Source organism: Candoia aspera, chromosome 1, assembly GCF_035149785.1.
Source record: "Candoia aspera isolate rCanAsp1 chromosome 1, rCanAsp1.hap2, whole genome shotgun sequence".
Lineage (NCBI taxonomy): Eukaryota > Metazoa > Chordata > Lepidosauria > Squamata > Boidae > Candoia > Candoia aspera.
This window is the reverse complement of record NC_086153.1, coordinates 135,224,631-135,248,195: the sequence shown is the minus strand read 5'-3', so window position 1 is coordinate 135,248,195 and position 23,565 is coordinate 135,224,631. Positions and strand designations below refer to the sequence as shown.

General features: G+C 39.9%; 1 protein-coding gene across 1 annotated transcript in view; it reads right to left on the bottom strand.

Moving 5' to 3' along the window:
• Positions 1 to 23,565, bottom strand: part of SNTG2 (syntrophin gamma 2) — a 196,835-nt gene that overhangs the window by 36,630 nt on the left and 136,640 nt on the right. The window contains exon 12 of the mRNA XM_063298804.1: positions 7,833 to 7,949. Coding sequence (XP_063154874.1) covers positions 7,833 to 7,949 — 117 coding nt within the window. The remainder of the gene's footprint in view (positions 1 to 7,832; positions 7,950 to 23,565) is intronic.

The window sequence follows — 23,565 nt, the reverse complement described above, 5'->3', positions numbered from 1 at the left end:
TGATCAGGACCAAAAGGGTAACAACCCCAGAAAAGGAAGGAGCCTGAAAGAGCTGCAGCAGAATGCAAGATCAAAAGAGAGAGCAATAAATCAGATTTAGATGCCTAAATTAGAACAATTGTACTATGCTCAAGGTAAGACTGGGGACTACGTCCAAGAGAGAAGATTTCACAACCCAGCATTAATAGATGCCTGTCTAGGAATCTTTTTCTTTGACATTTCTTAAACTCCTGCTTTAGCAGATATGAACCCTAAGGAGGCCTATTAGCTATTTCTCTGAATAACAATAATAATAATAATAATACTTCTAACTGGGTCATTGTCCTGACTAAATCACCAGAAGAAACCAGTTCAGTAGAAATGCCTGGGTTTAGCCAAGCTTCAGGAACCAAATGTAGGGCCTTGCTTGTCTTTAAACTATCTCCCCATCCCAATGTGAACTAAAAAACAGAAGATAAAATGCAGAAGGCAGGCAGGTGCAGAATCATACAGCCACTTTTTCTAGACATGTTCTGTAAGAGTCTGCCTGTCTGCATATTTATGTTGGCTTTTTGACTTAACATTCAGCCTGTAGAATGTTCTTAGATGCTGTTTGGATCTTCCTAGAAAGTAGTATTGATAGTCCTTTGGATAGGAGACATTCCTTATTGTCCATCTATACACTTACAGCATGTGTTCACAAGACCACCAGATAAGGTCATGTAAACAACTAGCAACTGCATTTGCATACTGACTATGCTTGATTAGTATTACATCTATTTCTGGCTTGGCATTTTGTGCAAAACCTGCAGGTTTGGTGAATATTTATCAATATTTATGGCTCAATATATTGCCTGAACCCAGGAAACCAGTTAATTCAGTAATCAGATAAAGTGTATTGCATAAACACAGGCAAAGACTTTAACCAGATGCTCTCACCACTTGGGGATTACAATTCCGAATCCCATAAACCTTCAGGTGGAGAGAAGAAAAGAGGAGCCGGCTGCTATTCCAATTCTTTTTAATTTTTTTTTATTATTTACCATCTTCAAGCACCTAACATCGAAAGAATTTCACAGTGGTGTCTTCTGTTTGTCTATGCTATAAAACCTATGGGCCCAATGAAAATATGGACTTCTTTTTGGACCTGAGAGATTCTTAATCATGGTCTAGTGCTGTTTGGAGCTTGTACAGTGACACATTTTCTCATTTTTTCTACCAAGTATAACGTAGCAGGAAATACATATATAATAGGGACATTGACGTCAGTGGAAATACAGAATATTATGTGAAACTCTGCACTGGATATGTCTCTGCATAACTGGCGATAATCCTATTATCTTTTTAAAGTCACAAGTAGCTATGCTTTTAATCAAAATAAACACTGCAAAAAAACCTTCTTTATAAATTTTTCTCCTGTGGATGTGCTATTCAAGCCGTATTTTTGTGCTATGAGAAAAATAAAACCTTTAAAATCTAAGTATACTGAACTAAATGTCACAGTTGTTTATGGGCCAAAAATTCATTCTGAAGACCACAGTATAAATGATTTAAACTTACTTGATAGGAAAACAAATCCCAAAATATTCTAAGTAGCAGTAATAACATATTAATTTAAGAAGGCAAATATTCAAGAAATGAATTTAAACACTGGATTTGAAAAAATGCATTATATTGTATTTCTTAAACATATTTATTTTCTAACTGACAGTGTATGTAGTTGGTCAGTAGGAAGTACAGGAAAAAGGGGAGCGCTGGGCTGGGCTTCATGCTACAGCTCACAGGATGCTTCTTGCAGCCCCAGAGAAGTCCCTTTGTGCTGTGCTGCTGGGCAGACTGGGGCTGGGCTTTGTGCTGTGCTGCGGCTCTGGGGCTTTGCAGGAGGAAGGAGAAAGCCTCATGAACGGCCAGCAACTTCCAACGTGAGCTGTAAAGCATGTTCCAGAAGCACCCCTGGAGAGCTGTTCATGTGAAAAGGCAGGGTGCAGGGCAGCCAAAAGGGCAGAGATGGTGGGAGAGATTGGTGGGTGAGGGGAGTTGGAGGCAGTCCCTTACCCTTCTTCTAAGGAGAAAGGGACTCACCTGATGAAGACAGAAAAACCTTGCCGATCTAAAGAGTCTTAATCTGTCCAGTACAATTAAAAAATATATATATATCCAAAAAGTGATTAAGAAATGAGGCTAGGTTGAGCTTCATACCCATAAAAGGCTTCTTTATGAGTGTGAGTTTGATGAAATCCAGATTCCCATCCACTCAAATCATAAGCTGACTGCAAAACAGCAGTTCATGCGGTCTACTCACGAGGAGTGGCTGTATGGTGTCACATGGATAATCTCAACAATCTCTCCTTCCTCTGGAGAGATTTCAGCAGCTTGGATCCAGTATCCAGCTGTGATTCTCTTTGTAAATGTGGTACTGCTACCAGCAGGATGCCAGCTCGCCCTGGCACTCACAGGAAGTCTGTTGATATGTTGCTTTTTCCAACAACCCTTAATGGACTTTTGCTGATTAGGATGGAGTGATGAGACTTTAAATTTGCTTGTAGAGAATGGGGTGGGATATGGGATGAAAAGGTGGTTTGTTGTATTTTATAAGACGGTGATAAGCTGTTAAAGTTATCTATACTTGCTGTGTTGAAGGAGGAGGTTACCTTCTTCTTTTTCCTCCTTTTTCTTTTCTGCACTTATTTATTTTTTCTTTTTTATATTTTTTTCTTTTGTAGTTTGTATTAGTTTTATCTATACAATATAATCATTAATAAAATTATTTTTAAAAGTGAAAAGTACTGTGTTTCAGTTGATATTACATAATATTATGTTAGGTGGGAGATAGCTTGTCTGCATATGCTGCATTCATCAGCGTCATTGAAGCTATGTTTGATTTGCCTGTTGCTGCTTTTGCTTCTTTTTGCTTGACAGTTGCAGATGTCTGCCTAGGTATATTTTGTTATACAGTATGTTTTAAGTTATTGTAGTCCAACAGCCTTTTTAGTTAGTAGCAGGCTATGTATTTCTGATCATAAAACAAAACTGCGTTAGGAATTCTATTACCAATTCATGTTAATGCTTGCTTGGGAAATAGAAGAAACATATAATAGAAATTTGAACAGTACAATATTTTATATCCACTAAAAAGTAAATGTTCAAGACTTGATAGAGTAAACTGCATATTTTAATCATTTTTCTTTTCTTGGTTTAATACAGTGATTACAATTCACTAGTAGGTCAAGATATTCTGATAGAATCTATTATAACTGCATTACCAGGAAGAGATCACTGCAGCGCTTGCAAAATGATGATATATTTCTAAAGCATTTGAAAAATTCCACTCAACACTTGTTCCGTCAGCTTTCAGGACTTGGCCTCAAAGTTTTGGCCTTTATCGTATTTTCAGTGTCTGTACAGATTGCTAACAACAGGGAAAGAACTATGAATTCAGAAAGCTATAGCATGTGTAATTGTGCTCAAGAGGTCGAAATCTTTCTATTGCTGCTGTAGCTACGCTGGCTGCACACTATGAGTGAGATGCAAGGGTGAATTTATTCTTTCAGTGGCTATACTAGTTATTGATAAATGGTTGCCCTTGTTTAGTGCATCAATAGATATTGGGTATTTAAAGGTTATGACTATTTTCTCTTATTAGGTTACTCTTTAAAATGTTGACTTACTAGTTGTCCTATTTGCCCTATGACATACATTCTGCAAAGTGAACTTATTTATAAGTGCACTCCCACAAAGACAGTTATATGTAGTCCTTCCACCCAGCATTATATTCACTGATGATGTAGAAGAATTCTGGGGAAAACTCCAATATTTAATTTCTCATCTCATTTCTCCTTTACTGAATGTTGCCCTGGGATTCTTACTAGGATCCAATGGGAAGCATGTAAAAGCTTCAGCCACTACACAAGAAAAGCTTCTTCAGTCACAGGCATATAGCAGAAAAGGACAAGAACTTAGCAGCCTAAAATGCTGATTCATATGTTTGACTGCTCTGATACGAAGTTGTACCTAAAATAAAGACTGCAGAAATGATCAATATATAGAAAAACAGTTGTTATCTTCAATGAGCTGAAGCCAGTGCCTTAGACTAAAATCCATACAGTAAGAGCATCTAGGTTTTCTCTTCATGCTTTCATCCTGTCAAAAAGATTATCAAAGCTCGTAATTTAGGTCTCTTCTTAAGCTTCATAGAAAACCCCACCCCATCCCTGTTTATAGATTGGAAGACTCCGTTTGCAGGGTAACTGGAATTATAATGCCTCGAATAGCACATTTTTTTCTCCTACCTTTTAATTATTTATCAATATATCAGAGGATCTTGTCTGATGTCTGCAAAACATAGCAAGTGTTTGGTGAAGACAAATTGTGAAATTTATTTGAAAATGTATGTATAAAAAGTCCACTGGCTAAATCTTCCTAATGAGGCTATAGAAACATACTCCTGGAATGGACCCCATAATTGCAATGTGCAAATAGGAAATTTCATTTTTAAATATTAAAAAAGAACACCTAGCTACCCCTACACTCCTTTCAGTTCCTAGCACTTGAGTAAAAATATTATCTAGGACACTGTACTCTCTGAATCTGAGTTTTCTCCTTGTAGGTATTTTATTTGGGGGACGTGGGCATTTAAATATGGGCTTCTTCGTTTGTTGCCTGAAATACTAGAGTACATTCTGAACAACAAGTTTTGTGAAATAATAATACGCAGCAGTGGTAATAGTGGTTAAGAATTTTAGTAACCTCATATATTTTCAAAAGCGAATTTAGGTTTTTGTTTGTTTTTCTGGGAAAAGATATATGCTAGGTGACTGTTCCTGTTAATGTTCATTCTGCCGTAGGACAGGATGGAAAAGCTCAAATCCATCCCCAGCAAGATTAGCAGCAAAAATTGTTTACATTCTTAGTGCCTCTGCTTAACAGCTACATGAATTATAGGCACCAGAAGGAAATGTCTTTTTAAAATTCTGGATGTTGCGTTGCTTTACTTGTTGCTTTTCTTACAACTGTTGCTTATCTAATCCTTTAAATGGTTTTGTTACATGTGAATTTTGAATGACCTGATTATAACATTTAGTTGGTTAAAAATTATTTACACAAACTTGTGCATTAATGAAGTATTTTAGAAATATATTTTGTACCTTACCACTACATTATTTATTTATCATATTTTTATCACCACCCATCTCCCCCACAAAGGGGATAAACAAAGTTGACGCCTGCAAACCTGTGTGTTCTTTCTGTGGGATAAGTCCCATTAATTTCAACGGAATTTGCTTCTTATTAGACATACATAGCATTCTGATGTAAGTCAAATGCAGTTCTAACCCAGTTATGGTCTACATGGAGCATTTATCTTTATCATGTGGTTAAGATACCCTTGCGGTTCCTACAGTAAAAGTAAAAATGGTCTCCGATAGAGCTCAACTCCTGGTGATTACATTGTGCAATGTTCCCTGCAACCATATGAAGGTGATTAGCAGTTCCTTTCTTCCAGCTAGGCAGGCCCGCAACTAGGGTCTGTGTCACCCAGGGCAAACACGGATTCTGCCTCCCAGCACTCATTTTGGCACCCCCCCAGCGTGGTGCCTGGGCCACATGCCCCGCTTGCCCCCCCACCCCAGTTGTGGCCCTGCAGCTAGGTCAGGGTTTCTCAACCAGGGTTCCGCGGAACCCTAGGGTTCCACAAGAAGTCACTAGGGGTTCCCTGGGAGATCACAATTTAGAATAATTATTTCGAATTTGGGCAACTTCACATGAAAGAGGTAAGTTTCATTCTTTTTTTTTTTTTTAGTTTAAGAGCACTGTTAATGCATATATACAGGCCTACCCATGAAACCAATATAATAATTTTGTAACTTGTGGCCTATATTTGAGCCTGAATGTACAGGGGTTCCCGGAGGCCTGAAAAATATTTCAAAGGTTCCTCCAGGGTCAAAAAGTTGAGAAAGGCTGAGCTATGTGGCTCGCTGCCTCCCTTCTAAGTATTAAATAGGACTGACCCTATTTAGCTTCAGAGATCAAACAACAGCAGCTGGGTGCTGCCACCTACTGATCATTCTTCACACTTGTAGGGTTAATGGGTAATAATACCTTTTGTATAGGGAACATCCTTTTCTAAATTGTGAAAATAATCTATCATCTCACTTTAACATTCTACTTTATTTTATGCTTTTTATTTAAGAGCAACAACTCATGCTATTTACAAAAAAAAGTGTTGCTTTGTAAATTGAAATGTGTTTTTTCCTCCAGAAAGTTGATTTTCTGCCTGCTCACCTACACCTTGAAAATGTTTAAATATATTACAAGTGCAAAATATAATTCTACTTTTGTTCGTATATAATGTAAACCAATGTAACAAATGAAAAAAAATTGTCACATTTGGCCAGCAGTAATAATATTTCCATGATCCTATCCTCATATTATTTGCTTTCCTTATTTTTTTCTAGGCACAGATTGATAAGGTTCTAGCTCTCATAATTTTCAATATACTTTTGGAAATTGTCAGAAAGATATTATAGGGATTGTGTGTTTTGTAGCTCTGTACAAAGTTAAGCTCTGTAACATGTGGGTGGGTGGACACGCAAAGCAACCTCTTTGAATTGTTAAAGCAGCTTCGCATTTTACCCTGTGAGGTTCTTTTAGAGTCCAGCCCTAGAATGCAGTGACAGCTTACTAAATACCCACCTACTTCTCAATAGCTTCTCCTTAGGTTTTCATCATGTTTTCAACCATAGTGTCTGTAACTCTTCCACAAATATACTGCCATTACAGCACACTCTACTTTTCATCTCAGAGATTCAAAGCATCAACTATTTAGTTAATAATAAACTATATACATTTATGTAAAATAACAGAATAAGCTTATTTTTATCATCTAGTGGTTTTCATGATTTGCTTATTTATCTTACCAAAACAGAATGTTGATTTCTTAAAGCATGGGAGTTAGACTTCTTTTGATAACGTCTATGTAACAATTTTGCTCTCTAAATGATGGTGAAAGGGAGACAAATGGATTTATAAAATACAGGTTTGCCTAACGTTCATATTAATGAACTCTTCTAATATTTACCTACACATTTATTAGGTAAAATAATAAATATCATGAGCTAGAGCTATTCTAGCTCACCGTATTCTTCCTCACCATTTTAGCTTGTCTTTCCTTTCTTTAAACCAGGGTTGACAGCAGTACATTGTCATTTGTGTTTGATATTTTTGGGACAGTGGGCAGGGCAATGATACAAAGTGGGTTAATATGTGGATGGGTGGGTGATTTGGGGGGGGGGTTTTCCAGTGAGAGTCATGAGTATGTTTTTCTTGGGGAAATTGAGTTAAGCCTTTTTTTCAGCCTTATACCATAGTTTTCATGAATCTTGTACTTCAAATGATCTCATTGCAGATACTTGAGTTGTGATCCTTAAATCTAAGATTTACATGCAGCACTATTTCTAATAGTACTTTTGAAGGTTCCTCAAGATGCAATGCCGTTGATGGGGAAAAGGCAACAAAACCTACTGCTCATTCAAAAGTCTTCTGAATTTGAAGCTGGCATATCTGCCTCAAATTCCAGTATTATGGAATTAGTTGGTGACATTTTAGTCTGAGGATCTAGCTACCAGAGCTTCAAACTGAGCTGCAAAATAAAGAAATGTCCTATGCAATCATCCAGTCCTCATAGATCTCCATGTTTTATGCATGAGAGGGAAAGATTAAAGGTGTCTGAAAGAGTTATTGTGAACTTTCTTTTGTAAATTCCAGTTTGCTTCATTATCCAGTGGAAAGTGAAGGGGCACCTTCTAGCTGACAAAAACAATATCAATAATAGTCACATTTAAAAAATAGCTGCTTACCGGTGGTGTGCTGAAAATATAGAACGATGAACCCTTCAGTGCCAGGAACTTGAATGTATACAACTGTGGGGAGTCTTCTCCCTGGAGCCTCTCATTCACCCACCCCATATGTATCACCTTCAGTAGATAAAAATGTTTACAAATTAATTTCAATTTATTGTGCCAGGAGTAAAATATAACCATAATTCCTGTGGAAAACCTAGTCAATACATTTTTTATGCATAGATCTATATGCGTTGTCCATAAATTGATTGTTTACCCTACAGCCAGCTCCTTAAACTTATTGTAGTAATTACAGCACAGAAATTGCACAAAGTGCATTAGTAGCACCTATTTTAAGGAATGTGCATCACCCTGTAATTATGGGAAACTGAGCAACATAGAACAGCAAGATAGATTTGGGGGCACAAATATATGTTATAGCTACAGTGTATGAGAGTCCAAGGTAAAGCACATGTGTTGAAAGTATAGCACATACATTGTACAGTGAAGGGCCTAGTTTTATTATTTCTTTAATTAAGAACGTTCAGTGGGACCTTAAAGATTTCTGTCCAATATTCTACAGATCAGCTGCCCACCAAAAAAACATGGTACTCTATGTGTTTTTAATGCAGAGACTGGCTGCAGACCGGTCACTGCAGTTCTTCCAAGTAGTAACCTGTAAATTCACACACATGAATTCACATTCAAAAATCACATTCAAAAATATCATCAAAATTGTTTGATGATAGCAGTCAACCTTACGAAGCAGACCAGACCAAGAAACAGACTTCATGGAAAACTAAAAACTACCTTTATTTAGATTGGCTATAATGACATAATCTTATAACTCTGACTGTGCTTCCCCTCCTCCCTCTTTTATATTCAAATCTGAGACATTTTAGTAATCCTCTCCCCATCAATTGGACTTAAGCAATGTTTCCCTTTTGGTTGCTTTGGTAATGGATCTTCCCTTTCTCCATCAAGGCCATCCTCTTTACTCTCTATATGAACTGTGTTCTCCATATATACTACACAAATAGGCCCAGCTTCCGTCAAACCCCTTCAGTTCTGCACTGATAAACCAGATCTGAAGGCACAGTGAGGGTGGGCTTTATGAATTTAGAGATGACAACTCAAAGAACTGCAGCTATAGAAAAGTACCCAGCTCTTCTTTATTGTGACCCATAAGATTCACACACATGACTGGACTGCAAGCTTCATAAGGTGAGCAAAAGAGCTGCCCTTTCTTCCAAAGGCTCCATTTCTCTGGGAACATAGGTCCAGTCTATAGTGCTAGATAAAAACGGAGAGCTACATCCTTGTAGCCAATCAGCATAGTTCCAGCAAGGAATACCTTAAAAAAACAACTACTAGCATTGCCAACGCTTTTGCGGAACGGATGAGGATCAGAAGAGGCACAGCTATTTGGCTGCTCATAGCAAAGCTTGTCAGTATCCATGTGGCTAAACATTTTGGGGAAAGACCCCACTGTTTAGACGGGCCCTGGCAGGCCAGAAATAAATATTGGCCGCAGTTAAATGATATTGCACCGTCTGAGTACAGCAAGAGCGTTTACAGTATCTCCAATGGTGTGGAGGGGGCGGGGGAAATGTAGGTGATAATAATCTCTTGATTCAAGTAGAAGGTTGAGACCAACTTTGGAAAGAAAGAAATGTCTGGAGAAAGAATATTTAGTCCCTATGAAAAATGGCAGGGGATATCGTTGTAAGGCACACAGTTCTCCAGCTTGACAACCTGACACAAAATTCACAAAAGTGAACAGTGGACAGTGTTTTCAACATTAATATAGAGAGAACAAGGGAGATACTCCAGCCTGGAAGTGGAATGGATGCTGGAGGATAGAGGCATGCTAGGTCTTTCATGAAATGCTTTATCAGTTGATGGAAAAAAAGGGAAGTGCATCCTGAGAAAGAAAAAAAGGAGATTATGGTTGCAAGTTATAAACTTATTGAAATGACAACCAAACCTTAGTGTTCTAGATTCAAAGCAATGTCAAAATGTGACAGACAATATTTTGTATAGAAAGCAATTGTGGAAAGCTTCTGAGAAATCAACAAAGCAAATCCAATTTGCTTCCAGGTCCAATTCAAGGTGTTGGTTATCACCTTTAAAGCCCTACATGGCATGGGGCCAGGCTACCTGAGGGACCATCTCATCCCTATAACATCAACCTGTCCCACCCGATCATGCAGAGAGGGCATGCTGCAGACCCCGTCGGTAAGAGAATTTCGCTTGGTGGGGTCCAGGAGGCAGGCCTTCTCTGCAGTAGCTCCTGCCCTCTGGAACATCCTGCCCTCGGAGGTGAAGCAGGCACCTTTGCTCCTGGCCTTCTGGAGGAATCTGAAGACCCAGTTCTGCCACCTGGCTTGGGGCGGGGAGGGAAATGGTCATGCCTAGGGATTGCTAGTGCTCATCCCAGGCAAGGACTGAATTAGATCATTGCCATTTGGACTTCATTTTATCTATATTTATTAGTTACTTGTAACTGTATTTTATATAGTATATTTTATATATTGTAATTATATATCTATTGTTTGATTATTTTGTTGTAAATGGCCCAGAGTCCTTCCTGGTGGGAGGAGATGGACAGTGACAAATTTGATAAATAGATAGATAAATAAATAAATAAAATAACCTGCTCTACCTGCCCTGGAGAGGTTGTGGAACTGAATCATCCCAGTTGTAAGGTAGAGGGAATTGAGATCTTGATGGAAGACTTCTTAATGAATGGGCTGGTTCAGAAGGAGGAGATACTCCCAATGGTGAGACTGAGAGAGAGAACTACTGCTGCTGAGGCTACCAAGTTGTGATGAGAATGAGATCAAATCCCTGTTAATCATAGCTAGGACTCTGGTCAGCAGGAGAATGGGCAGAAACATTGGAACTTTAAAGTCAGAAGCATATGACAGCATACTGGAAAAAAGACCCTTGGGGCTCTGAAGAGGCTAAATGATAAAAAGCAAAATTGGTGAATTATCCTATTTATTATAACATGAAGGAAGGACAATAGCAGGGTATGAAGAAGTATGCAACCCTTTCAGCAGGAGCAGGAGGCTACCATACCATCCTGAAATGAAAGCATAAACAAAGATGATACATTTGTACCGTATTACTTAGAGGATCCATTGAATATTTTGTGTTGATTATTGTTTGGCATTGCCTTGGATTTAATAACTAAGATGGAAACTTGTACATTGGTTCAGGCTTTAGTAGATGCATCAATCTTACCAGGTTTTGTTATATAACTTGTTAAGCAAGCAAGAAGGTCTTGATAGATATGAAATTTAGGAAGCCAGATGATACAAGCTGCTTATAACCCCTGGCAGAAGATTCAGAAGTGGCAGAGAACAGGAATAGCCCCCATCCTTCTATCAGCAAGGACCAAGCTGAAGGTGTACTAAAGGACTTTATCAGGATAGACCAGCCAGCTGTCCTAGAAAATTACAGATAAGCTAGGAGGGACTGAACAATCGTCAGTCAGGGTCAGCTAATGGACAGTGTAGCATCACACAGGAGAAGATGGAAAGTGCCACTTTAACATTGGATCAGATAAATACAATGCTAAGTGGGTATAAAAGGAAGGCTGCATCTTGAGAATGTGTCCCTCAAGAACAGTGAAAGAGCCAATCTTTGGGGGATGTGTGGATGTAACCTATGATGCTGAACCACGGTCCCATAAATACACAGGAGTGTTCTTCCTGAGGTTCTCAGAATCACTTTCTCTTACTATCACTGATAGTGTGAGAATAACAATAGGTCTTCTGAATTTGGAGATTTTTTTGAAAGACTTTCCTTATTTTTACATCTCTGTTTCCATCTTTGATGTCTTTATATATGTCATTGTAATGATGCTTCTTGTCTCTTCTCTTCTCTTGTCTGAAATTCTTTGCTAAATTCCTTCCTGAGATCTTTGTCTTTCTTGGCTTTGGCTTCTCTTTTTTGCAATTTCCACCTTTTGTTCTGACATCCAGTTTGCTTTTTTCAGTTTCTTCATCTTTAGCAGCCTTTTCATATTCATCCTTAACAATTCCTTTTAGTTCATTCCACAGTTCCTCTGTCAGCCCTTCAAGGTAGACCAGACAAGGAAACCAAAGTTATCAATGCTACTACTTCTATTATAAGGTTACAGTAACAGGATCTTGCAAGTCTGAATGTGCCTCCCCCTCTTCCCCTTTATTCTAAAGAGAAGTAGGGATGGTCAAGTCTAAGACCTTTTCTCAAATTACATTTCTACTTTGGACTCAGATTTCTCTTATCTGACCATTGTCTTGGCTGCGGCTCTGCCTCCTGTTCCTCAAGGTTACTCTCACAGCTCATTACACTCTGGTACTCTATCAGTGAGGTTCAGGGCTTCAGAGTGATTCCTGATGTTGTCCTTGAAAATGGTGCGTATATGGTCAAGATCATATTGTGGAAATATTGTTGGCTTTCTTCCTAGTATTTAGCTTAACTTGGAAATTACACATGAGCAATTTGTGATTTGACAACTGAGCTCTTCCATCTTCTTTTACCAATAATATAGTTAAGTTGATTTCTGTGTACTCCGTCTAGTGATACTCATCTATATAGGTGTCATTTAATTGTTGGAAGACTGAATTAACAATTATTGGATTGACAGAAATGGTTAAGCCATTCTCCTGCTTCATATTGATTTCCTAGGACATACAGGCCATATGTTTTTCTCTTTAAGACTTCCAATCACAAGCAGCATATCTTGTTTGCATGTCCTGTCAATTTAAAACTTATGACCATAAAACTCATCAACCTCCTCTTCTACATCAGAGCTCGAAGCCTAAACTTTGATAATTGTCATATGAAATGGATGTCCATGAGATCCCATTGATACTATTTGATCATTGATTGCTATAGCCTTCCAAACTATGAAAGCAATGCTATTCCTACTTTGTTGTATCCCAAGCAGTAAACACTATGATCCAAACATTTCAATTCACTGATGCCTAAAATGTCAATGTGTAGTAGTCAATTCTTTTCATCCTTTGCTGTATTGAGCTTTCCCATGTTCATGCTTTTTATGTTCCAGGTTCCCACTGTAATTCTGTCTTTGCAGGTTTGGATGTTCTCTTCCTGCAAGACAATTATCAGCAACTAGATGCCCTGAAGGCTTTAATTTAGCCACATCATAGACACCATTAGTACTCTGAAAGATCCTCAGAATTTCCTCAGTAGCACGTTGAATGCCATCTGATGTGAGGGGTCCATCATTCAGCACTATATCATCAATTGTTTTATCAATGTTATGTTCTTAGTAAAATACAGAAATGGTTTAACATTGCCTTCTAAAATGACTGTCTGCCTCTAACATCTTCCTAGATTGTTGCTCCCCCATACAGGTGCCTGCTTGCTTTAGCTGGACAGTGGGGATGACCTTCACACCTTGGGTGATGCTGTTGGGATTATATACTCTTGGCATGCACTTCCAGCATTCTTCACTCCTCCCTCTCAGGAACACACACACTCTCACACATGCACGCACACACACAAGGCATCACAACAGGACTTGTGTGGTCTGGGTGTTTAGCAACAACAAAATGAAAATATAAATAGACAAGATTAAGACTGCAAGTCTTACAGTTATTAACTTTTAAAGGCCTAGCTAAAGAAATGTATCTTATCTTCCAAATGCAGAGACCCTGCACACCTGATGCAATACTGAGAAAATGGGAATATATCTGATTTCTGACAATTCTACCTTGCAGCTACAGCCCCTTACACTCCATCAAACAAATGCTTTAGAGAGTTCTCCTATACCTGGGAGAGATTCTTGGAAATCCAAAAGGCTGCAGTGGGAAAAAGAAGAGATAAACATCTAATTGTGCAAGCAGCGACCTGATGGGAATTGACTAGATGCAGCCAACTTCTGCATACATGCGAATAGGATTGCATTGCAGAACTCTATGATTAAGTTAAACAACATACTAATTCTGCTTTCCTGATAGCCATTGTATATGAATAAGTGTTTCCCTTTTTTTGCAGAATTTATTTTGGAGTTTTTAAGTATTATTACAATAAGTATAGGCTGACAAACTGATGAACATAAACTTGGGAAACATGCCACAAATATAAAATGTAGGCATGGCAGGGTTAAGTTCATGTAATTGAAATAGGAACAATGACTTCACTGGGAGCAAGGTTTGCCTTTAAGTAAACAATTAATGGCTTGGCATTGAGTATCATGCTGCAATAAAAGGTTAAGAACACAAAAAGCTTGTAGCTTCAGGCTTGTTAGATTGTTTGTTTACTGTATTTACTAATATACAAATGAACACTTTGTGACAGCAATTATGTATAAAGGAGGAAAAACTAAAGACAGTAAAGCTATGACATATTTTTCCTCTCTGGAATGCTGCATATTTCATATGAAGAAATAAATGACAATCAAAACTGGTGAGTGTTCTAATAAACTTGGCAGGTTAAGAAGCTAAAGTTCTCAAATGAGTTAGTATGCTAATTATACAATGGATATTTTAAATAGTTCAAAATCAACTGGTTTAATTGTACACAAGGGCATAAAGTTGAGGGGCAAATCATTAAGGCTATTACCACTAAGTTTCTAGAGTGACTTAACTTATTACCAATAGTATATTTGGGTAGTTTTAATTTAATCTTTCCACAGATCCTCACCAACTTTATCCATGAAATCTCTCTTCAATTCATACTGATCAACAGACATCAGTGTTAGGGCTATAGCTAGTGGAGAACAGGGACATACTATGCTGACTGAGAATATGCATAGGGTGCAATAATAATAAATAACACCTCAAGCTAACAACCCAAACCAAATCTTTAAAAATTAAAACAGCAGCAGCTTATCTTCCATGCAGGCAGGTAGGAAAAGGCACAAACCAAGTTGCTATTCTTCCTTGCTCCCTTCTCTTCTTGTGTCTGGGCTGTGTGGTCTGCTGGCCAGAGCATCCATACTGCAATTGTGTGTTGTGTGGCATCAGAGCTGGGACACCCTTTTTGACCCAACCAGAACAGTGATGGAGGTCCAGCACAGTAATCCATGGCCCTGTGCATATGAGGGCCATGACAGCAGGGCTGTAAAGGATCACTCAAAAGTGTTTATTTGATGCCTTTTTATCTGCAAATATACTGACTGGAATAACCAGTGTTCTGGCATCTCATTCTCTGCTGAAAGCACCTTATTCTCACCTCAAACCACTTAGACACTCTTATGACATGTTGCTTTTCAGGTAGTTTTTAATACATTTATGTTGAGAGAATAGCCTCTCTGCAGCTGTCACTATCAAAGGTATAATATGTATGTAAAGACATATAAAGAACATATTCACTCTAAATTGGCCCTCTGCAGATGTTAGTCTTTGATTCTCACAAAAATTATTATGAAACATGTTGGTCTTGAAATTCCTGAAATATATCCCAAACCTGGGCCATTGCACAGCACTATCACACATGTTGTTGTATGACTTCTGGCATCTTGCAGATCATTGGGAGAGGCCTGCAGATTTGCTTGGGTCAGTTTGTGTTGACTGCAAGTTTTGAAATGCAGCTGAAATGCAGGCTACAAAATGTTAGAGAGCAGCACCGTCAAAAAGATAAACTGGAACATCTCCGTTGGAGGTTTCAGAGCTTCTGTTATCTCATCCTCTTTCCCAGGAGAATGACCTCAGTCAGCATCTTGTGGGTGTCTCTGAAATGGGTGTGAATGGGCATAAGAGCCTGATATGTGCTGCCTATCTTGCTACACACAATGCCTTCAGCAGACAATTGTGGACTGAGATGTCAAACATAAGAAAAGTGAATGCAACTGTTTCATACCATGTGCAAAGTAATTATAAAGACGTTATACAACTGCAAAGAAATTTCTCACTTCTGGGACAGCTAACATGGCGTTATTCGGAATGAGGTTGTGGGCAGCACAACGGACATATGGATGTTCTGCTACATTTTAGCTTGAACACCAATATACAATCCACTCATTTTTGCAGCTCCATCATACTCTTGGCTTCATTCTGATATGTCCAGTCCATTATTTTTAACAATGCTTAACTTACTTCCAAAAAGCCCCCAGAGCACTCTTGTGTCTTTATGACTAGGCATTCATCCACAGCTATCAAGAGATACATGGCTGAGCTGATCTTTTTTGCCATTATCTTGGGTTGTATCCAAGATCACAAAGATTATTATTCCATCCAAGACAGAATTAGAAAGAATGCTGATCACTTAATTCTGTAAACTAGGCCTCATGTACTCCAGCCTTTGTACTCAGTAAATTGTGCAGCACAGGATCATATCTGCAAGCAGGTTGAGAACCAAAAGGAAATCTCTATGGGATCATGCTTCCTGTATCTTCCAATGGGTAGCAAAATCAGGAGGAGTCTAGGCGCCCCTTTTCTGACTAATGCATTTTATTAAAAGGCATATTTTCCTGAACATTCGTCAGATACATAGAGTTTATGCCTTTTAATAGAATTTGTTAGTCAGAAAAGGTGCTACCAGATTCCTTCTGATTTTAGTTTTTATTTTTTGCTATATCAACTAACATGGTTCTCTTCCTACAATGTCTCCAAAGGGTACATTAGAGAGCCAAGGTCAGTGTGACATTAATAATTCTATCAAGCACTTGCCTTCAAAAGCTTGCCCCTCTTTGGATAACCTGTTCTAGTTTCTGGGTCAGTGTGTTATTCAGCATCTACATGAAACTGCTGGGGGAAGTCACCTCTCAGTTTGGGATGAGGTATCATTATTATAATGATGCTGGTTTGCTGGTTTGCTTCTGAGCGCAATTCAAGGTGCTGGTCATCACTTATAGAGATTATAATGCGTCTGCAAGTTCTACAGTCTCCAGACATGTTAACAGAATGGGCCTGCTAAGAGTTCCCACCTATTGGGAGATATGATAGGAAGGGGCTGGAAGCATCATTTATTATGTTGTTGGCCCTATGAGGCAGACCAGACCAAAAAATAGTCCTGAAATCTAGACCAAAAAACTCCACTGAAATCTAAAAGCTACTTTTATTTAGATTGGCTATAGTAACATAATCTTGCAGCCTGATTCTGCTTCCCTTCTTCCCTCTTTTATATTCATGTGAATTAGGGGGGTTTCTGTCTGAGACATTTTCCTAATCCTCCCCCACCATTTGAACTTAAGCAATCTTTCCCTTTTGGTTGCTTTGGAAACAGATTTTCCCACTCTCTGTCAAGGTCATCCTTTTTACTCTCTACATAGGGCTCCCCTACCTTGAAATAGCTTGGCCTTGTCTCTCATAGCATTGCAACAAGCAAAACAGATCTTACTTTTTCACAGAGCTGTCAGTAACAGAAGGGCTGAATGCTTAATTATGAGAATGTTCTTCCACAGTTGTGAGAAGAGAGGCTATAGGGAATGCTGGGAGAATAGTATGGATGTTTTTGAGTTATTATTATAATATGTGTATTCATGGTTATAAAGTACCAGAATGCCTTATGTAAGATGCCTTATGTAAGATGTAAGAAAAAAGAAAAAAAGCAATTTATAAATAAAGAGGAGGTTTATAAGCACTGTAAAATTGTCAAAAAAAAGAAGTAAATTGACATTGATATAAATCTATATATTAAAATATCTCAATTCGAAAGTTGGAATCAGTGTTAATATTGGAATCATATTACTGTATAGTAACAGCAATAACTAGTATGGTTTGATTTATAAATTATAAACTGAAAGAAAAAATATAGTAAGTTCTACCTGGTCTGAATAATTTAATTAATTTAACAAATAGGAAAAAAGGAGAAAGAAAAATGTAAATGTTATAATCTTTTGTTAGGAAAACTCAAACTTTGGGTGTAGTACAAACCTGTTTGTAAGAGTATAATCCAAAAATGATTTCCACATTAATTTCACCATTGGAAGACCTGAAAGACCAGGTTAGTGATAGACTGTCATGGAGAAAATCTATCTACGTGGTCACTAGGAGTCGAAAATGACTTGCTGACACATAATTGCACAAAGTTAAATTCTATATCAGATCTGTTTTTTAAATATGAAGTTAGTTTTGACATTAATGCATAGTCTCATATCTTTGCCTTTTTTCTACAGAAGGACTTATGAGTGCTTTCCAATAAGAAGAATAGAGTATTCTAGCAGTGGTTACAATAAGAAAAACCAGTTCGATATATATTGTAGGAATGGTTGCTAAGAATTGACAATGACGTGATGGCATGTAATCATCATCATCATCATCATCATCACCATCAATACTTAGTAAAAATAATGGACTGAAAGGAAAAATCCACCTTTAAAACCTGTTTTATACTATTATAAATAATTTCCCAGAGTTATTGGGCCTTACAATATTGCCACCAAGTGTGAAATAAACATCTAACCTGTTTATTGCATTTGCAACAAGTTTTAGAAAATGAATTCTCTATTTTGGTAGCCAGTACTGGAGTAATATATCATTGGTAGAACATCGGACCACTGGGGATGTTATGGATGCCCTGAGCTGATGCCTGGATGGGGGAAAACAAGCTTAAACTGAAACCCAGCAAGACAGAGATGCTGTTGTTGGTAATCAATCTGGCTTTATTCTTACATGGTTTGGCCCCATGTACTTCCAGGATAATTTCTATAATCCTGTGTGCTTTTACCAAAAGGGGAAGCTGAGGGTCCTCACCCCATGTAATGCAGAGGAATTAGAAATCAGAGGCAATCCTTCTTAAAAGTTGCCCTTCACTAGGGAACAGCATATCTCCTGAGGTACATGGTACCTCCAACCTCCTAGCCTTCTGGAAGGCTGTGAAAACCATCCTATTCCAGCAAGCAGTTGGTAATTCATTATAGGTGCTCTGTGTTGCAGGTTGGAGTTTTTATAAGATTGCATTTTTATGAGATAATACAGGTTATGTGGATATTGATATTAGTGTTTTCTGACTACTGTAAGCCACCCAGAGTCTTTGAAGTCAAGTGGTGTAGAATATATTAAAAAACAAAGTATTTGACTATCTGTGTATGTGTGTGTACAGAGAAGGACAGAAAGAACACATGAGAGAGACTGCATGCATGCTTCTGGAAAAGGCAGATACATCCCTTGGTGCATGAAAAAGCCACCTGTTCCCCAGGGCAAGCCAGGCCTCACTCCCACCCCAGATGGTGCTCCAGCTAGCCAGCCTTCTCCAGCATGGTGGTGACTCTTCCTGCCATATGATATAAGCAGAACCTTGAGTAAAGGCCCTTAACTCATACAACAAGGTCTGCTGCTGTCTCAAGCTGTCTCATCAGGGACCCCAAAACTCCCCACTTTGCCAGCTCCCTTTGAATAGCATGAAGAAACCTAGGGAGGATGCAGAGTTACTTGCTTATAGGTTGGAGGGTGGTGGCAGCATCCTCCATTGCCAGGCTGTCCCAGCAAAATGCTCAGCTTGCTCAATTGTGGCTACACTGCTGATCAGGACCAACCCTGCATTATATTTGCTAAGAACTTGCATCTTTCAGAAGGAATCCATCCCGTCTCCTCTTTCCTTCATTCAAGGCAGCAAAAATCTGGCCCCACTGGCTCTGCTTTGCTGCCCCAACTATTTTAATTTCCTCAGTTATTCAAAGTTAAGAGAATGTTAATTTCTTTTAAAAACAACAACAAAAAATCTGTTAGAAGCAATTACTTAAAAATATATATAAAATACATCCATTAGGAAATGACAGAAATTTCAGTTTCTGAACACATTGTATTACTGTAGCACCAAGCATGAGCTGTTATCTCAGTAATTCCAGTTAGCTTGAAAAAAAACTATTAAGTTTAGACTTAAAACAAAATAAAGCTACAAATATAATGCAAAATAAAGGTGTACAGATTCTATCCATAGCATAATCTAATGCAAAATGTTGCAAAAAAAAAAAAAAAAAAGTGATCCAGTAATGTGTGTTTTAGAAGTTGAGACACAAATCTAGCTGTCTCCTAGAGTAATGGAGAAATAAGTGCTTTCAATTTTCTGAACAATATGATAAAGTATACAAAGCAGAATCAAAAAGTGTTAATATTTGCTGAGCAGGAATGGTAAACATTTGGCAAGTTCCAATAAGATGATATACTAGTTTAAGCTACTGGGTTGACATTTCGTTTTTGCACTGAGGCAGATATACGAGCCTTAAAACAAAAACAACGAAAGTCTCATAGACTTGCAATATATTTGAAAATGTGATATATTTAAGACAAATGGCTGATACTGAAATTTAAAGCAATTAGGGTAATACATTTTCTTTTGTAAAAGTGACCACATTTGTTGATTCTGTTCTGCTGCAAATTCAGGGGGTGGATTTTGCAGCAAATAAATAAATTATTATGTCAACTAATAAAAAGTAGATGTTGCAAAGATAATTTCAGGTGCAATTTCTAACACAAATAGGAAGAAAATAGGAAGCTGTTCACTCACTAGTTGTTCTACCTAACTGTGGTCAAAAGGGGCTGCTAGTGGCTCAGCATAGCCTTCCCCATTCTTACTTGAAGATGCCAGGAGTTGAATATGGGGCTGCTTACATGCAGGACATGTGCTGTCACTAAAGTACAGCTGAATATGAACCAAACAGAGAAGGGCTAAATCATGCCTTTGGTATTTCCATGTGTAAATTGCCAAGGCAGGAACTCATACATATCCATGCTTGTGCTATTTGAGTGCAGAAATCCTTATGCTATGAGAATGAAATAAATTCACAACCCTTCTTTCAGATTTTAACTGTAAGTACAGGTGTAGGGACCACAATTCATCCTTCCTTCCTGTCTCCCACCAGAGTGGTCAAAATTCTCTCAGGGATGTAGAGTATGGTTGACAGTGGGAGGAGGGCTAGAATCAACAGGATCTTAAGCTTGCCCCCAGTCCAGTGCCTGGTGGGATGGTATTCATACTAAGTAAGTGCTACAGTGCTACAGTTGCTCTCCTCAGAGGAGAGAACTGATATATCTTCAGGGGCCACAACATTTTTCCTAAGGGATTGAGCAGAAATAGCCTAACATGCTTCCTTGAATATAGTTATTGTGTAAATCTTATCACAAAGTGTTGGGTGTTTTAAAAGGAAGAGTAGAGAGCCTTGTAATCAAAGAATAACAAGAAGTAGAACAGAAAGTAAGGATAAATAAGTTGGGCTTTTCTCCCTTTCTATTACTCCTTGCTTGATGACTTTTTAATGTCTAGTGAATGCAGAATCTCTGTGATCTGCTTTCACATGCAGATGGAAATGGCATATGTTTGATAAACAAAGGTGAAAGATTGCCAAGCAATTAGGAATAAAGTAAACAGTAAAAGAAAACTCTGGCAAGCAAGATACTTTCAAAAGCACTATATTTTCAAAGCAAGTCAACAAACTAGATATCTAATCCTTCACTTGCTTCCTTGTCATCATGACTCATTCTAATTCTGAGAACTTTCTGTCATGTTCACCGTTTCAATGTGCTTGGTACATCGTAACGTTTCGCATGTCATTTCCCTGATACGTGTTTGATCTCGGAAGGGAGGAAGATTCCTCTTTGAGGAGTTGTTATCTGTTGGCTGCTGGGTTGGAATGTGTTTGGGTTATCTCATGTGTTCAAGGTTGCTTTCCCAGGATGTGTGGAAAACGGTTACCAGCACTTGGGAGGGGGGTGGTTGCTATGGCCGGTAGAGGGGAGGGATTACGTTTGGAGCCGAGAGTTTTTAGTTTGTATTTGGCGCGCTTTTAGTCATTCTCAGCTTTCTCTGTATATGCCATAATCTCCCTAATAAATCAGATTTCATTTAAGTAACCTCTTGTGAGTCTGAGTGTTTGGGGTAGGCAAACATTACATAAAGCTGAGAAATCAAAAGTTCAAATCCCGCTGGCCCCTATCCAGGAAAAGACAGGTTCTTTCGATCCTGTGAGGGAGAGTGCTGGCGATGACCAATCCAAATGTGCTACTCGTGGAGAGTGATGGGTCGAGTGAGGGAGAGCCCGACTCTACCATGATGCGACCCGACAGAGCCCCCCTGGGAGAACTCTCAGCGATTCGGGAGGAGGCGAGTTTGGGGTCTGAAGGCGAAGCTGCGGGCATGAAGACCGCGCCAGAGGCCACGGTCACGACCCCAGGCGAACTGGTCACCTGGGACGACAGTCGTGGGGACTTCTCGGAGGCGAGGGGCTCGTCCTGGAGGCAGAGATACCCGCTGTCCCCAACGGTGGTACAGGTGCCACCGAGGGGGGACTCCCCCACTCCAGACTGAATTCGGGTGCTAGAGTCGAAGATGGACTCCCTGGAGCTCATTCTGCAGAAAATGAGCATGGACCTGAGTTCGCTGAAGGAGGTGCGAGAGGGGTCAAGCCTGCGGCATTCGACCCCTTCCTCCCAGACACAGTCTCTGGAACGGAGAAGGGGAGCTCGCCCGAGAGAGGGGGACCGGGCTCCCAGGGTGGAACTAGCGTCGCCGCTCGTCCCTGAGCGGAGGCAGCCGGGAGCTGTCAAAGCAGCTGAACCGCCAGTGGGGGGCGCGGCCCGCCGGGTGGAGGACTGAGGGACTTCTCTGTCAAGTTCAATGGAGACCCGACAGAACTCTCGTTCTTTCTGACGAATGCCAAGGCGTACATGGAAGAGTGGGGGTCGCTCTTTCGCTCAGAAAAAGCGAAAATCATCACCATTGCCACCAAGCTTAAGGGGAGGGCAGCGGACTGGTATGTACAGATGTGCCAGTCAGAAGCCCCTGAACTGGAGAAATTTGACAAATTCCTCTGGGCCCTACAGCACCATTTCGAAGATCCACTAGCTAAGAAGCGGGCAGAGCGTGCCTTGAAAGAACTCAAGCAGGGATCGAGAACCGAGGCTGATTATGCGCTGGAGTTTAAAGCACTAGCGGGGAAGGTGGAAGACTGGTCGCAGGCAACTGTAATAGAGTTGTTCAAGGATGGTTTAAACACCGAAGTGCTGCGCTGGTCACTGGGACGAGATGATCCTGACAGCTTGTATGGGTGGATCCAGCTCGCTGGAAAGGCTGAGCATGCCCACGAGGTGTTCGCGCAGAGACGGGTGACAAAGTCGGGGAGAGATGGGAAACCCACCTGCCCTTCGGGCTCCTTTGGAAGATCCGGACAACGTTCGTGGGAAGAGGAGAAGGAGCGCCGTTACGCGAAGGGGCAGTGCCTGCGCTGCGGCAAGGAGGGGCCCCACGCGGTGGCGTGCCCAAGGGTGAAGGGCGAGGACAGGCAGGGAAAGTCGACTGCGAAGTTCCCCTCTCTGCCGAGGAAAATGAAAGCAGCAGTGGCTGACAGCGAGCTGGAAAGCGTGCCGTTCTACGGGGACGAGGGTGAACCGGAATTGCTGCAGCCGGCGGGAAACGCCAGCCACCTGCTCTAAAGGGCGCCGCAGGGCAGGTGGTAGAGGAGGGGCGCGAGCCTGTGTCGGTGAGTGGCAACTATCGCATTCTCACTGTGAAAGTAAAGTTGGGATCCCGCTCGAAGATGATAGAAGTGTGAGCGATGATTGATTCTGGGTGCTCACGGTGCTTAATGCATCCCGACGTGGTAGCTGCCTTGGAGTTGCCCACCTTTCCGTTGCAACGACCCATAGCTTTCACCCAATTGGACGGATCCATGGCAGGGGGCAAACCAGTCACGCATTTCACCGGTTTGGTAGCCTTGCAAATGGGTAGCCACCGGGAAGGGTTGTCATTTGTAGTAGCTCTGGTGGGGGGTCCGTTGGTGGTTTTGGGTGTCCCATGGTTGGTCCAGCAAAATCCTCAGATAAATTGGGTCTATCGAACTGTAACCTTTAGGGAC